Source organism: Polypterus senegalus, chromosome 3, assembly GCF_016835505.1.
Source record: "Polypterus senegalus isolate Bchr_013 chromosome 3, ASM1683550v1, whole genome shotgun sequence".
Classification (NCBI taxonomy): Eukaryota; Metazoa; Chordata; class Cladistia; order Polypteriformes; family Polypteridae; genus Polypterus; species Polypterus senegalus.
Window position 1 is genome coordinate 217890616 of NC_053156.1, and position 16896 is coordinate 217907511.

General features: G+C 37.2%; 1 protein-coding gene across 3 annotated transcripts in view; it reads left to right on the forward strand.

The window, feature by feature from the left end:
- The window catches only part of zc3h11a (zinc finger CCCH-type containing 11A), a 44526-nt gene that overhangs the window by 16374 nt on the left and 11256 nt on the right, over positions 1-16896 (forward strand). For all 3 annotated transcript variants that reach the window (XM_039748477.1, XM_039748479.1, XM_039748478.1), the window contains 9 exons: positions 3229-3330; positions 6539-6619; positions 6894-6998; positions 8239-8328; positions 8522-8620; positions 13570-13635; positions 13721-14233; positions 14337-14404; positions 15162-15699. In XM_039748477.1, the coding sequence (XP_039604411.1) occupies positions 3229-3330; positions 6539-6619; positions 6894-6998; positions 8239-8328; positions 8522-8620; positions 13570-13635; positions 13721-14233; positions 14337-14404; positions 15162-15699 (1662 nt within the window). The remainder of the gene's footprint in view (positions 1-3228; positions 3331-6538; positions 6620-6893; positions 6999-8238; positions 8329-8521; positions 8621-13569; positions 13636-13720; positions 14234-14336; positions 14405-15161; positions 15700-16896) is intronic.

A 16896-nucleotide genomic window follows, 5' to 3' on the forward strand; every position in this document is an offset into this window, starting at 1 on the left:
GGAGCCTGGTTGACAAGCCCCCAAGCAGACATGCAGTCCGGTCCCACCCTCCAGAAATGACCATCTAACTCCCGCAGCCAGTTGTTACGTGGGTGTCCCCTTGGCTTGGTCCAGCTGCTTGTGTCCTCAACAATGGGGATCCTGAGTGCCAGGTCACCCTTGGGGATTCGCGCCACATGGCTGTAGAGCCGTAACTGATGGTCCCTCTCAATGCAGGTAATATGCCTCATTTGGGACTCCATCAGCAACCACTCATTTAACTCAAAGTGAAACCAGTGGTACCCAAAGATTCTCCAAAGAGATAAAGTACCGAAAGGAGACCAGTCTTATTCTTGGGTCACACTCTCCGCAAACAGATACACTGCTGATGGCTTTGCCTAAGAGGTCATTAAAGGCCTGGATGTTGGTTTTTATCCAGGACACTCGCAAGCCCAGATACTCTGATCCCTCATGCAGTCTCTCGAGAGCCCCGATCAGATCCTTCATTGACTCTGAACATCACAGCATCGGCAAAGTCAAGTTTAGTGAATCTCTGTTTACCAACAGATGCCCCACAGCCGCTGGACCCTACAACCCTGCCCAGCACTCAGCTGATGCCCCATATAGGAGCACTACAGCTTAATTACTATGAAATTTAGAAAACCAGATGTTGAAAAACAATTTTTTTTGAAATTGTCCAATTTATTGACAACTGTTTGAAGTGAAAATTGGCCAATTTTGGAATGGCAGTAAGTCAATCAGAACATGATAGATTTTTTTTTTCTTCCCCCGCTGTGCACTACATTAGTAGGGAATGGGCCCAGGGCTGTCTGAATAGCCTTCAGATTTGTGCAGGCCTCCATAAAATTAATTTCGATAACAAAGTGGATTGGTTTATGCTGTCTTTACTTATACCATCTGCATTGACTGTTGCAAAAACTTGATTACTGATAAATTCCTAGCATTTTGCGAACAACAATTTTTCCAGCTACCCTGTTTTTGGTGTTTTATGTTGTGAAAAAAAAATCTGTGGCACTGTCAAACTAATGATAGTTTTATTTGTATTACAAATGTGTGGTATTGCCAAAATGTCTTGTTGCACTACTTGATACCCGTGATTGCACACTGTTTCCACGATTTTCTAATGTTTTGTAATTAATAATGCAGACCATTGGGTGAGACAACAGGTGGTTTAATCATTGTGATTTTACAATTTAATTACTAGCCACTCGTGAGCAGAATACAAATATTTTTATCAATTTCTTTGACAAATTACTTTTTTTTTTCTTCTTTGTTTATGGGGTATTATTTAACCTAGTCTCTCGGTTAGAAGAAAAAAAAATCCTGGCAGAGAGAGACGGGAGACGTGATCTTCACGTTAAGATCACGGAAGACACTTAAAAGACCCGCGAGACAAAAGAGAATGTCCATGGAGCATCTCGTGGGGACCTTAAACATGAGACTTTGTGCCAAGAGATTGACCCAGGACCGTCTCGCGATGACGCAGAACATGAGATTCTTGCAAGACACGCCCTACTTACAACAAAAATCAAATATGACCACGGGCAGCAAAACATTGAGTCGTGTGAAGGATTTGAACACACACAGATCCAGGGTTTCAGCGCATATAAAGCATATAAGGACAATACGTTATAAATGAAATGTCGACGACTAAGCGAAAAAGAAAGCAGTGTGGAGAAAAGAGACTCAGAAGCATTAGAGAGAAAAAAGAGCAAAAAAGAACGAATAATCTAGGTGAAAATTCAGAAAATAAGGAAAGTAATTATCAGCCCGGAACAAGTGTAATTTGAAGAAAAACATGTTCAAATTGGGCTCAGAATTAAAAGACAGTAAAAGACAAAGTAGAGCTTCATAAAGACGTTCACAAACGTTGGCGCTATACACTTGCAGAGCAGGGTAGAGATTATGAAAGCAGTGGAATACGAAAGGCTAAAAAAAAAACGGCGCAATTCACATGTGGAGAAAGTTAAAGAATATGAAAGCAGGAAAATTAGAAGGTATAGAAAAAGTAAAGATCACAGTAGCGCAAACAAATGGAAATTATTACCCAAAAAAGGGAAAGTAATCACCATGGACCAGGTGTCATTGGGGGGCAAAAAAAAAAGGCAGGACAAAGCGAGGTCAGAAATAAGACAGTAGAAAACAAAGTAAAACGTCATAAAGAGGTTAAAAAACAAGGGGGCCAAACACATGCAGAGCAGGTTAGAGATAATGAAAACTGGAATTCAAAAGACTCAAAAAAAAAAAAAAAAAAAGGTGTGAAACACATGCAGGGCAAGATACAGAATATGAAAGCAGAAAAAAACGACAGTGTCAAAACAAAGGAAGTAAACATTGCATTAGCGCATAAAAAGAGAAATTTATTACTTGGAGAAATAACGAAAAGGCGAATAGAGATCGAATATATGGACATAGGTAATATGTCAGAAGTATATAAATATTGTAAGGCTTTGAAGTTTTAAGTCAGAGAATTTCAAAAATGTAGTTTACCTCACATGCATTTATAGGTTACTTTGCAAAAAAAATTATCAACTGCTAATAATGCAGATCGTTTTGTCTGTGCTAAAATTCCAAACAGATAAACTCATCCTGAATTATGGTACAGAGTCATTAAACACGTCTCACTGACCTCCTTTAAAAGATTCAGCATATTGGGACTCCAAAGATTCCAAATATTGTTTTTACAGAAGTTCTGAAATAAAAGTGAAACTAATGAAATAGCAACAATTCAAAGAAAAAATAATCTTAAAAGTTGTATCCATAAAAACCAAACATTGGGGTTGGCGAGCGAAGCCCCCTAGTAGTAATTAAAATTAGATCTTAGGTGTTATAGGACTCCATTCTACCCTTTTACTATTTTGCTAAATATGTCTGAGTTAAGCATACTTGCATCAGATTTAGTTATGCAGGATGTTATATTGTCTTCTCCTCTGCAGGTCAGGTACCCTAAATGAATACTATTTTATGAATTTGTTTTGTTTTTTTTTTTTTTTGTTTTTTTTTACAATTCACATCATTATTTCTTAGAAACGTAATTAGTGTAGTCGGTATCGGGTCATCTCATGTTTACACAGAGTTTAGAACAGGTTGTAAGTATATAATTAAACAAGGAATTAAGTAAATACTAAAATTTGTTGAAAATTATTCTTAACATTTAGGCCACCAATGAAACCGATTAAAATATATATTTTCCCCATGAAAAAACACTGTTTTTTTGTATGTTTTCAGATCAGTTGTCTGAGGAGGGAGAAACTGGATTGGAAAGATCAGATGACCCACCAAATTCGTTGCAGTTTATTTCAGCAAGGTCAATTGGAAATTCAAAACAAGGTAAAGTGTGTTTTGTGGCGTTCTCTTTGCTAATGTAAGTTTCTTATTCCCTGTATCTAAGAGCATTTAGGACAATGTACCAGGATTTTGATTACTATGATTTATGGCAACTTATGAAAGTCTACATATGTTTTTCACTTTTCGTTTTGTGATCTGAACATCGCTAGTTGCTGGGAAACAGGCTAATATGCTTGCGGCAATAATACAAAATGGCTTATTCAGAACATTAAGATAATAGTAGATGGATATACAGTGGTGTGAAAAACTATTTGCCCCCTTCCTGATTTCTTATTCTTTTGCATGTTTGTGTCACGAAATGTTTCTGATCATCAAACACATTTAACCATTAGTCAAATATAACACAAGTAAACACAAAATGCAGTGTTTAACTGATGGTTTTTATTATTTAGGGAGAAAAAAAATCCAAACCTACATGGCCCTGTGTGAAAAGTAATTGCCCCCTGTTAAAAATAACCTAACTGTGGTGTATCACACCTGAGTTCAATTTCCGTAGCCACCCCCAGGCCTGATTACTGCCACACCTGTTTCAATCAAGAAATCACTTAAATAGGAGCTGCCTGACACAGAGAAGTAGACTAAAAGCACCTCAAAAGCTAGACATCATGCCAAGATCCAAAGAAATTCAGGAACAAATGAGAACAGAAATAATTGAGATCTATCAGTCTGGTAAAGGTTATAAAGCCATTTCTAAAGCATTGGGACTCCAGCGAACCACAGTGAGAGCCATTGTCCACAAATGGCAAAAACATGGAACAGTGGTGAACCTTCCCAGGAGTGGCCGGCCGACCAAAATTACCCCAAGAGCGCAGAGACAACTAATCCGAGAGGTCACAAAAGACCCCAGGACAACGTCTAAAGAACTGCAGGCCTCACTTGCCTCAATTAAGGTCAGTGTTCACGACTCCACCATAAGAAAGAGACTGGGCAAAAACGGCCTGCATGGCAGATTTCCAAGATGCAAACCACTGTTAAGCAAAAAGAGCATTAGGGCTCGTCTCAATTTTGCTAAGAAACATCTCAATGATTGCCAAGACTTTTGAGAAAATACCTTGTGGACTGATGAGACAAAAGTTGAACTTTTTGGAAGGCAAATGTCCTGTTACATCTGTCATAAAAGGAACACAGCATTTCAGAAAAAGAACATACAGTACCAACAGTAAAATATGGTGGTGGTAGTATGATGGTCTAGGGTTGTTTTGCTGCTTCAGGACCTGGAAGGCTTGCTGTGATAGATGGAACCATGAATTCTACTGTCTACCAAAAAATCCTGAAGGAGAATGTCCGGCCATCTGTTCGTCAACTCAAGCTGAAGCGATCTTGGGTGCTGCAACAGGACAATGACCCAAAACACACCAGCAAATCCACCTCTGAATGGCTGAAGAAAAACAAAATGAAGAGTTTGGAGTGGCCTAGTCAAAGTCCTGACCTGAATCCAACTGAGATGCTATGGCATGACCTTAAAAAGGCGGTTCATGCTAGAAACCCCTCAAATAAAGCTGAATTACAACAATTCTGCAAAGATGAGTGGGCCAAAATTCCTCCAGAGCGCTGTAAAAGACTCATTGCAAGTTATCGCAAATGCTTGATTGCAGTTATTGCTGCTAAGGGTGGCCCAACCAGTTATTAGGTTCAGGGGACAATTACTTTTTCACACAGGGCCATGTAGGTTTGGATTTTTTTTTCTCCCTAAATAAAACCATCATTTAAAAACTGCATTTTGTGTTTACTTGTGTTATATTTGACTAATGGTTAAATGTGTTTGATGATCAGAAACATTTTGTGTGACAAACATGCAAAAGAATAAGAAATCGGGAAGGGGCAAATAGTTTTTGACACCACTGTATGCAGGTATTTACAGACGTCGGTGAATAACGAAAAGCTTTAAACATTTGTGTTTTCTTGGTGTGATCTTTTTCTGTAGAGAAGGGCTCAAAAGTTGCAAGTTCTTTTTCTTTAAATTTTAGTCTTAAGGAAGAGCTCCAGGAAACATTCAATCAGGACTGTATTTTAAATACTCTTGCAAAAGTTCTGGCCTTCCAGTTCTGTTATGTTTATCATTATAAAAGTCTATGTCTGGGCTTTGATTGTGCCATTGCTTTTCTTCCCCAGCATATCAATATTTGCTAATCTCTCCACATAGCTCCTTGACTGACACTGCTTTGAATTAATGGAAGGTTAGGTCAGTTTTACTTTCAGTAAGGTAACACCAGTAACCTCTTGGGTTTTCACATTTAGTGGTAGTAGGCCGTACTTTTTTATAGTCTTAAGGGATTTACAATACACAGTGGTCCACTTTTGTTAGTATGAAAATTAAGTGTGTTGGGCGTTTGAGAATAAATTGACTCCATTTTTCAGCAAGACTAATGTGTTGCTTTAGGTATGGTTTCTATTACTTGCACACCTTGCTGTCCTTAATCATGTCTAGGTTCACGGCAATAACATCCAGCTCCATTTTGGACAGCCTTTTGCAGTTATGTTCCTTACTAAATTATGCTCTTGAGTAGTGGGGTTGCTCCAACATTTCTTTTTGCTACACCCTCAGCAGTAAGAATCCTGCTATGGATCTGAAGTTAATGCCAGGCAGAGTACAAATCTAGTGGTTTTAATGGATTATTGAGTAGCAGGTTAAGGAGTAGGCATTTTGCTGTTAGTTTTTTGGGTGCACCCAAGGATAACCGTTTTGGTTGTTAATTTTTACAAATTTTGTCTGTTAGTGCTAACAGTAGTAGAGTTGTTGCTTTTGTGTTCAGTATCCATGTGTGGAAAACTATGCCACACTGAGACATCTTTTGGATATCATTTACTTGTGTGTGATATGTGTTGTTGGATGAGACCCAGAAACATCCTTCCAGATTACTTAATTTATGCTGAAGTGTATCAGTGAAAGAAGTGGCTTGCAGTTTTTAGCAGAGGACTTCCCATATCAAAGCAAAGTGGGAAATACCACACTCTCCTAATTTACAGTGTTCCCTAAAGAAGTAAAATGTATGTTTTCCATTTTGTCTTTTGTTTGCCAGAATGGTGCAGTACATACAGCACACCACAAACAATGTTCTGTAGCGATCATACTGCTGGTATGTTTGAGTATATGGTCTTTGTCCTTGAATTAAGAGGTGTAACAGTAAAAGTTGTTCGTAGACATGGTTGTGTTAGGTTATCTAATAAATTTCTTATTTTGTTTTTGCAGATAGCACCTTCAATTTTGGTATTAAAACACTTGAAGAATTACGACTCAAAAAGGCAGTGACACAGAGTCAAAAGAAAACTGGTACTTTCTGTTCTACCCTTAATTGTGTTTTGTATTTTGCTTGATTGGAGTGTGCATTTTGAAACATTTTAGGAATTTTACTTGAACTATGTTTTACTAGTTATAATTATGTTGGCAGTTATTTCTTTATACTTAATTTCTTTAACTGGAATATTTTATCCTTTCAATATTTCCTTTCTTTTACTGAAACCGTAATGCTCATAGCCTTATTTGGGATAATTGCAAGGGGAAGAAACTGTACTGTATCTATTGCTTATTTATCCTAAATTTGCAGGTGATGGATTGGATTCTTTGAATTCTGGTCATGAGAAACATCAGGCAGCCGTGGAGAAAGAGAATTTGAGGACTGTGTGCCTGAGTTCTTCATTTACCAAGGAAGGTCAGAGTTATTTATTAAAATTTAAGATTTTAAGGAATACTCCACCTAAAAATTATTATTATATGTTACCTGTGCCATGTACTTTGTAGTGGTGGCTGAGAAAAGTTTTTAATTGGATATTTTCATGTAGAGCATAACAGAAATTAGTGGTTGCCAGTGCTATACAATGCCAAACAATATGAAAAATGTCCATGGGGTGGGAGAAATCTAGAATTACTCTGTTAGCATTATCCAAATGTCCTTTATTCATTTGGTTGCTCAAAATCTGCAAAACGAATGCTTTTTTGCTAAATGTTAAATACTTCTAGAATTATCAACATGTAGATTTATAATATTTGTATGTGCCAATAATTACAGAAGAACTATTAAGTGTTGAGTCAAATTGCTGTTTGTTTTGAATTGCGCTGCACATGAGCAACACTAGCCACAACATATGAACAGGCTGCACATGCATCAGGCAAAATCTGAAGGTCAGCTGTTGGTTTACCAAGTAAAAATGACTAAGACAAAATTGCTGGACAATTTTTGGTATTTGACAAATATCAGCCAGACTGGTATTTCAAGTCTCAAAAAGAGGACATCGTTTAGGCGGGAAGGTCAAACCTCTGGTCAAGCATTATCTGTTCATCTATCATTTTGTTGTTTTTTGAAAACAATATCAATAGATCAACTCTGATTGTATTGTAAAAAGAAAAAAAAAATGGTCACAAACAGATTAACTTGCATCTGCATGATTCCCCACCCCCAAATTTAATTCCAGCTGTGCTATAAGCCCAATTCACGTGCCTTTTAAGTGGGAAAGGCGGGAATGCTATCCAGAGCAGAGTGGAACATGAGCTGGGCACAAAAGAAAGAGGGTGGACCAGAAAGACATAAGATTTGAGTTTTGTCAAGATGATAGGGAGGTGTATTATCTTATCTATCTTTGGTAGGCTTTAGATTTCAAACATTAGCTTGTAGCAAGGCAGTGACGTACTCAATTACGTGGCACAACATGAGAAATGTGCATTTGTGCGGCGCACCATGTTGGCATGCAGTTGGGTGGGCGAGGGTTATCCGTTATTAACCTCAGAAACATTACGTGTGTGTGTGTGTGTGTGTGTGTGTATATATATATATATATATATATATATATATATATATATATATATACACACACACACACACAATCTATCTGTAATAGTTTTAAATGGCACTTCCTTCTGACAGTGTTTCTTTTTTTTTTTTTTTCATTCAATAGAAGGAATTCTGCCAGTGAAATGCACCATTGCACAACGGTTAAGCAAGAGAAAAGCTGAAATTGATGGGGATGGTGTGGTAATCAAAAAAGGTAAATGTGGACACAATAAGTCTTATTTAACTGTACATATATTATAAAATGAAATTAAGCTTTTTCAAGTCTAAAATATCTTAAAACAACTGAAGGATTTTATTAGATGGTGGAACTTGGTTGAGTCAGATAATACGATTGGCCAGTGAGATCAGAGTTTAGATTTGATATTTACTTTACTTTTCTTATTTAGTTTTTCCAGCTGAAACCGAGATAGTCCCAAAACGTAGTCTCATGGAGAGACTAGGCCGGAAGCTGGAACCTCTTGAAGATGGCACAGTTTCTAAAAAAGGTATGTGCTTACTGGAGGTTTTCAGTATCACTGTTCACAAAAACAGTAAATTCCCTAAACAAACACCTGTAGTATAAACTGATAGTTTAACATCTTAACTGAGGAAGCGGAGTTACATTTTCTGTCCATGCTCATTAAGCAGACTGAAAAGCTGAAAATTAGAAAACTTACTCAAACCACCAGAATTATATTAAACCAGCTGCAAATTAATCATGGTACTACAAAAATAAGGAACAGCAAGGTCATTTTTCAAAAACATTTATAGTTCACCCAACCTCTATTACAATAACTTTAAACATTTTTGACATTATAACACACAGGCTTCTACCATTATACTTTAGCATAAAGCTTCCAACATGTTAAACATATTTATAAAAATATAACATGTCAGGTAAGCAACACTTAATTATAGATAGCACAGCTCAGAGGATCAGCAAAGCCATATCATCCAGGATTTGAACTTGTGACAATGATATTCATAGTTCTCCATCAAGCTGACGCGTATAGCGGAACTCCCTTTGTCCAAGTGAATGAGTTCATGTGTTTCAGCTGCATCTTTTGTTAACAGGTTCATAAAATTACGCACATAGCCATGCAATTTCCATTGACAAACATTGGCAGTAGAATGAGCCTGTCATAGGATACTACCTTTGCCATAGGTCCGTATGTGAAATTTCCTATCTGCAAGATCTGCCTGGTCAACTGTAAGTCGTATTATTATGAAGCAGAAACAGCTCAAACATTCAGTGGTAGATGAGGTAAAACCACAGAGTGGGACCGTCGTGCTGAAGCGCGCATAGCACATAAAAATTGCCTGTTGTCTGTTCCATTACACACAACAGAGGTCCAAACTTCCTCTGGATGTAACATCAGCACAATAACTGTGTGGCTGAAGTTTCATGAAATGGGTTTCTTGGCTGATCAGCTGCACACAAGTCCAAGATGATTATATTTAATGTAATGCACCAGCAGGAGTGGTGCAAGACAGGCCATCATTAGACTGGTACAGTGGAAACAAGTTCTCAGGAGTGATGAATAATTCGTCATTGTTTGGTAGTCGTATTGATGAATGTAAAGCCCGTTGAAGGGGAGGGTCTAGGAGGACATCACAGTAGGCACTATGCAGACTGTAAGGAAAGTTTGTAGGAGGAGGGATAATGGTCTAAGCCTGTTTTTCAGGGTTTGAGCTAAACTCATTAATTGTATTGAACATTACTGTTATTGCTACAACATACAAGATATTTTAGAGAATTGTGCACTTGGAAGTTTGTGGCAGGAGTTTGGGAAAGGCCATTTTCTGTTTAAGCTGACTGTGCCCCTGTGCACAAAGTCAGGTCCATAATGACAAGGCTGGATGAATTTGGTGTGGAGGGACTTGAGTGGCATGCACAGAGCCCTGAACTCAACCCTACTGAACACCTTAGGGACAAATGTGAATGCCGATTGTGAGCCAGTCTCACAAATGCTCTTTTGGTAGAATGGGCACAAATACTCAAGAGATTTCAAAATCTTGTGGAAAGTCTTCTTAGTAGAGTGAAGGCTATTATAGCAACAGGGGGGTGGTTGGGTGTACTCCGTGATAATGCCCAGGATTTTAGAATGGAATGTCCATCAAGGTAATACAGGTGTGATGAACAGGTTTCCACAATTCTTTGGCCATGTTTTTATAGTGTAGTTGATTATTTGCTGAAAGTTTTTTCTGTCAATCACAATTGATTGGTAATGGCCTAGATTCTGTTGTTGTATACCGCCCCAGGGTGGATTCTGTTGTTGATGGTCAACAGTGTTTCTTTTGCTAGTACAACTAAAATGTAGGTTGCTGCCGTACGACCTGTTACCAATACTAGGGCAGCCAATAACAGTTATTTTGTAAACAATCCATTGACTATTTCTTTGATTAACTTAACAGCCAACTTGTTCCAAATTGTTAAAGGAAACGTATGAATGTTTTCTATAGTTGAAATTTATTATTTTATATATGGAATTTGAAATCAAACGATATGAAGTCTGTCTTGTTTTATTTTTTTTGTTTGTTTTTTTTTGTTAGAGAGTTGAGATGGTATGGGATTTTTATGTGAAGTTTAAAAAATTTAAGGTGTTACATACTGCGGTGGGTTGGCATCCTGCCCAGGATTGGTTCCTGCCTTGTGCCCTGTGTTGGCTGGGATTGGCTCCAGCAGACCCCCGTGACCCTATTCGGATTCAGCGGGTTAGACAATGGAATGGGTGTTACATAATTATGCAAATTCACTCTGAGATGCATCAGACCTTTTTTAATTTGATATGCATATAATTTTTCTAAATCCAAGATGAACTTGCTTGACTACATATATTTGGCTTAGTAAGTCAAAATCATGTTGCTAAAGTGTACATTATGTCAAATAAAAGCACGTTGCAGGGCAGGTAATTCATCTCTTGAAAAGAAAACTAACTTAAAGCTAATGTACTATAGTTCTGCAGCTGTAAAAAATTATATGAATTCAGTTTTTCTGTAATTGTTAGTGTAGGCACTGCCTACTTTAATGTAGCTTTACAGTTTCCAAATTCCACATTGTTTGTTATTGCCATTGTCACTTTATTTTTTTTTTATTTTTTATTAAAAGTTAGGTCATCTGTTCAGTGGAATGTGTGTGTGTGTGTATATAAATATATATATATATATATATATATATATATATATATATATATATAATATACAGTAATCCCTCCTCTATTGCGGGGGTTGCGTTCCAGAACCCCCCGCGATACATGAAAATCCGCAAAGTAGAAACCATATATTTGTGTAGTTATTTTTATATATTTTAAGCCCTTATAAACTCTCCCGCACTGTTAACATTATTAGAGCCCTGTAGACCTGAAATAACACCCATTAGTCAAAAGTTTAAACTGTGCTCCATGACAAGACAGAGATGACAGTTCTTTCTCACAATTAAAAAAATGCAAACATATCTTCCTCTTCAAAGAATGCGCGTCAAGAGCAGAGAATGTCAGAGAGAAAGAGCGAGAAAAAAAGCAAACAATCAAAACATCAATACGTGCTTTTGGGCTTTTAAGTATGCCGCAGCACCGCGATAAAGCAGCATTTTTTAAAGGAGCGTCCGTATCCTCTAGGCAAACAGCCTCTCTATAAACAGCCCCTCTGCTCACACCCCCTCCGTCAGGCAGAGAGAGTGAGAGAGACAGAGAAAAGCAAACAATCAAGCACCGCGCGGGAAGCATATCGTATATCATTGAGGAGTTTTAGTTAATATGTAATACATGCTCTGATTGGGTAGCTTCTAAGCCCTTGTATGAAATCAACTGGGCAAACAAACGGAAGCATGTACCATAAATTAAAAGACCCATTGTCCGCAGAAATCCATGAACCAGTGAAAAATCCGTGATATATATTTAGACTTGCTTACATTTAAAATCCGCGATGGAGTGAAGCCGCGAAAGTCGAAGCGCGATATTGCGAGGGATCACTGTGTGTGTATATGTGTGAGTGTGTGTGTATGTGTATATATATATATATATATATATATATATATATACATACACACACACATTTTATACAGAAGAGTTGCTTATGCTTGATGTTGAAAAATGGCATAAGCACAAAAAACAGTTTGCTTAAAAATTTGTTTATGCAGGTACCTTTCACCACTCCTTGTCATCTCCTGTTATTATCCATATATGGTGTAAAACACCTTTTTTGAATATTCCTGGTATGATCAACATATACATTTGGCCATCTTCTTGAGTGATTTGTTTACTACAAACCATGGGAGAACATAGAAATCAAAGCTCAAGTCAATGTGATTTTGAGTTGTTACTGACTGAAGTTAACTGCAAAACCATTATTTTTGTTTGTTTCTTGACGGGAGTCTCAAAAGAAAAAAACAACTTTAGGAGCAAGTAACAGTAGCTGAGTGGAAAGAGCAATAGCAATCTGCCATCATGCCATTTTCAGACTGCTGCCTTTACACAGTATAAATTGACATGCTATTTGCATAGAAACTGCAAGATATTAAGAACATTCTTAATAAACTTGGATGAAAGAAACTTATTGAACTGTAAATGTTGCAATACACTGTGTTTAGAGAGTATATCAGGTACCTGTGCAAGAACATTGGAATATGACTCATAATGAAATTGAAATGTGCAGTGAAACAAGATTTTCTGTTCGCTTCATTGTCCATGATGGTTTGTCCTACAGTATAGTTCTGAGCATTACCTGCTACTTTGGAATGGTAATGCATTGTAGATGTGCAGCTTTGGTGTTTAATGCAGCGTTAGCACTTGTAGTTAATATTCCCAAAGCTGTGATGCACACACTTAAGTTGCTAAAGAAGTCTGTTGAGGTTCTAAAAGTACAGCAATCTGACAAGTATCGTAAATATTGCTTCTATGTAAAACAATGTTTCTATTTAAACAAACAAACAAAAAAGCGTGACTATGAAGCTGCAGGGCAGTTACTTCTCGGTGCAAATTTCATAAGATTGTTTAGTTCAAGGTCAAGTTAATTGAACAATGGTTAAATAACTTCCCAAACTGTCATAATTGAAAATACAAAATTGATTAATAACTGAACAGAATGTTAAAAGTAGATCACAATAAACATCTAGTCATGGGACTGTTAGTATAACTTCCTTTCTAACAAAACCACTGCTGATAGGGTCATTATCCTTGTGGAAGGGAATTTTAAAGAGACAGAGATCCTGAGTGATCCCAAGATACTTTGTATGGAGGTATGTGGTTTTTTTTATTTTCAAACAAGCCACTGCATCATACAATTTAAGCGGGCCATAAATAATCACAGTGAAGTTTAAGCCCATCTGTTCTTCATTCACAACACTTACATGTCTATAGCTTTTTTATTTCTGCAAATGTACCCTCTGTTCTTTATCTAAAAACCATAGTAGCCAATTTTAATGATTTGCTTTGTAAATATTTTTGTTCATTTACAGGTCCAAGTTCAAGGTCTATCAAAGATCGACTTGGTATACCAGCTTATGAGAGAACAGCTGAAACAGGTTAGCAGTTAAGAAATTGTGTTAATTCTGGATGAAAATGGTGTACAATTTGCATTTGGCATTCACAATATGATTTGTACTGTAGGCATTTCAACAGATAATGGCAGTCCAGCAAAATCAAAAGGTGAAATCCATGTGAAAACATTGGAGGAAATCCTCTTGGAGAAAGCCACCAAATCACTGGGTAGCGGGAGCCGAAACAGATCTGCTCAGGCTTCATCCGAAGTTGGTGAAATTCCTGGGCGGAAAACCCAAAATTCTCCAAATAATAGAGTGAAAACTTTTTCAGAAATGCTTCATGCTAAGAAACACAGCAAAGAACACAGTAAAATTGTTGGAAGTTCCCAAGCCGAGTTGATGGCCTCAAATAGTGAGAGGGAGAGTGAAAGCTCTTCTCCCCAAACTGAATTTATTGAAAAAGGTGCTTTATGTACTGAGGAGGTTCGAGTAAAGACGCTAGAAGAGATCCGCAAGGAGAAAGCAGCTCGCTTGCAGGCATCCACTGTGGGTGGAAATGCAGAAAAAATTGTAACTTGCGAAGATCAGAAAACTCAACCCATTACCAAGAGGCGAATACTAAGAATTGGCAAGACTATAGGTATGTTACTTCTTAGTATTGTTTTGAACTTGGCTTTCATAATTTCCTTAGAAAATAAGGAATTGGACATTGCAGTCCTTGCTTATATTTTTTTTCTTTCTAGTACCTATGAAAAGCGAGAAGAATGTACAACAATGTGAAAACATGACTTCTGGGCAAATTACAGAACCTGTAAGTTTAAAAAAATTAAATAAATTTTGTCCTTTCAGACATTATTAACCTAAATGTGGTCCGCAGTTAATTTCTGCACTTAATCCTGAATTAGCATCAAATTGGACTATTATACAGTCTTGAGCAATAGCAAAGTTTGGCCACTTATGTAAGGTGCCTTGAAAGCATTAGAGCAAACAACGATTTTATGAACTCTGAAATAGTCCTAAATTGACAAGATTTGAAAAATTAACACATCAGATGTGTAGCATTTGATATCTTAATTAAATTGTCTTGTCCATTAAATGTTATGAGATAAGTGGTGTTGACCACCTAATGTCGTCTTCATATATTGATGCAAACACAAACAGCAAATAAACCAACCCCAACAAAGAAGAACTGGCATGAAAAAAACATCCTGAATTATATTGGTATTCAGTATTTTAGGTGACAATGATACAATGTTTGAAATTTTTTTAGTATTGATTTGGATCAATATTTATTTTCCAGTTAGAGAGAACCCCATCCCCCCAATGGCATTGTGCCATTTTGGGGGAAAGGTCCCCTATTTGTAATGTGAAATTCAAGCCCTGTCTTAAAATGCACCTGAGGGAATAAATAAGTATTTTCATTTTTTTCTTTTTCGGTCATATTTAGTTTATCTAGTGAACAAAGTTGTTTGATGTCATTTTTGTAATATCAATTAAAATATGACCTAGAAGGTGATATAAGAACCATATATTTTACATCTATCCATTAACCACTCGTTTGTTTTTAGGTATCCAGTATATATGAGAAGGTGTCATCTTCAGTTGACAAAGTACAGGTCAAAAGCTTCGAGGAAATAATGAGAGAGAAACGACTACGGAAATCTCAAGAAATCTCTGGAAGGGAGGAACCTACACCAGGAAAAAAGGGTATTGTTACGCTGTCATGTGTCCAAAGGTGTGAAATGCAGAAAGCTGAGACTACTCCAATCCCTGTCATGAAGAGTGATACACTTTTATCTGCCACCAACACTGCAAATGATACAGTCTCTGGCCCCATCAAGAGACGGAGACTTGATCCTGTGCTTCTTAAGCAGAACCAGAAAACCAAAGATTCTTCAGAGGTACCCAACGTCAACCTAAAGAAGCCCTCCTCAAGCAAGAACTCTGAAAGTCCTGAATTGCAACTTGCTTCTGTGCAGAACAGTGAGGAGTCTAATCTCGCCAGTTTAGAAATTGACAATGGCACCAGCAAGGATCAAGACAAACCTCAGCGTATTACACAGATGGAAAGGCTTAAAGCAGTAGCATCAGAGTGTAAACCAAAAGGTAAATCACATGCTATCATAAGTCTTGTAGTTTTTTTTTCCTGTGCTTTCAAAAATAGCTTAGAATCATTTCACTTTTGCACGGTTAACCTAAAATTCTCGAGATAGGACAATCTTATGTGCATCTGACTCCTGCATTGCCATACTATTGTATTCAGACCTATGAATAATTCTCAGAATGTTACTCTACAACAAATCTTAAAAATGCCTTTCAAGGGATATTAACTCTTAAACCTCATGCCCAATCTCCGCTATTGAAGCATCTCTGCTGCACAAAGCTGCTTCTGTCATAATTCACTGCAATATTGCCATATAATGAAGAATTCTCCTTAAATTGCTGAATAGAAGCTCAGTGTACATCACATTTATATCAACATAATAGAATAACTATAACTACAAAAATAACAGTGAAGTGCTAATGATAAACACAGAACGGGGTATAAATATAGTTATAAACCCCCATGTAAGTAATAATTTAAGTGTGGGTGAGCTAGCAACAGATGAAGAAATCAAGCTGCAGTTAACAGCATTCTTGGAGAAAGTAAACCTCTGGAGAGGTCCACATACTTTATTAACACTAGAAACTCGTAGATCCAGCCCACCTTAAATCCCATCACACCTCTCTGCCAGCGCCCTTTGTCATGTAAATGTGCAGATAAAGACAAACTGCAAGCAGTCGACTATTCCATGCCCCCACCGACTTAGAATGTACACAAACTTCTCCCAGCTCATGCCTTGATTGATTATCTGGGAGTGAAGTGGAGTTTTAAAATGGAAATAATAGATCATTATTTAGAACACATGCATTTCATTTGTGTTCCGTTTCTACAGTAATCTGTATCAGATTTGTTAAAACAGAAACTTTTTCATATTTTAGTAAAAAATGTTACAAAATGTAGGCACAAACTATAGAATGTATGAAGCATGAAGTCCAAACATCAAATAAACACTTTTACAAAAGGTTAAAGAACGATACAGCAGCTTCCGTGGCTTAGCAGTAAGATTTGCTGACTCGGAGCACAGTGGGCTTGCAGTGCCTGAGAGACCCGAGTTTGATTCCCTGTTGGAGGTAAAAGTGTTTTTTTTTCTTTTTAACCTCAAACTGACATAAAATGTATAAGTTGGTATGCACTGTCAGTTAATGAGATCGTTATATTTTCATGTGGGATGCTCCTTGTAAAATAATTTTTAACAATTG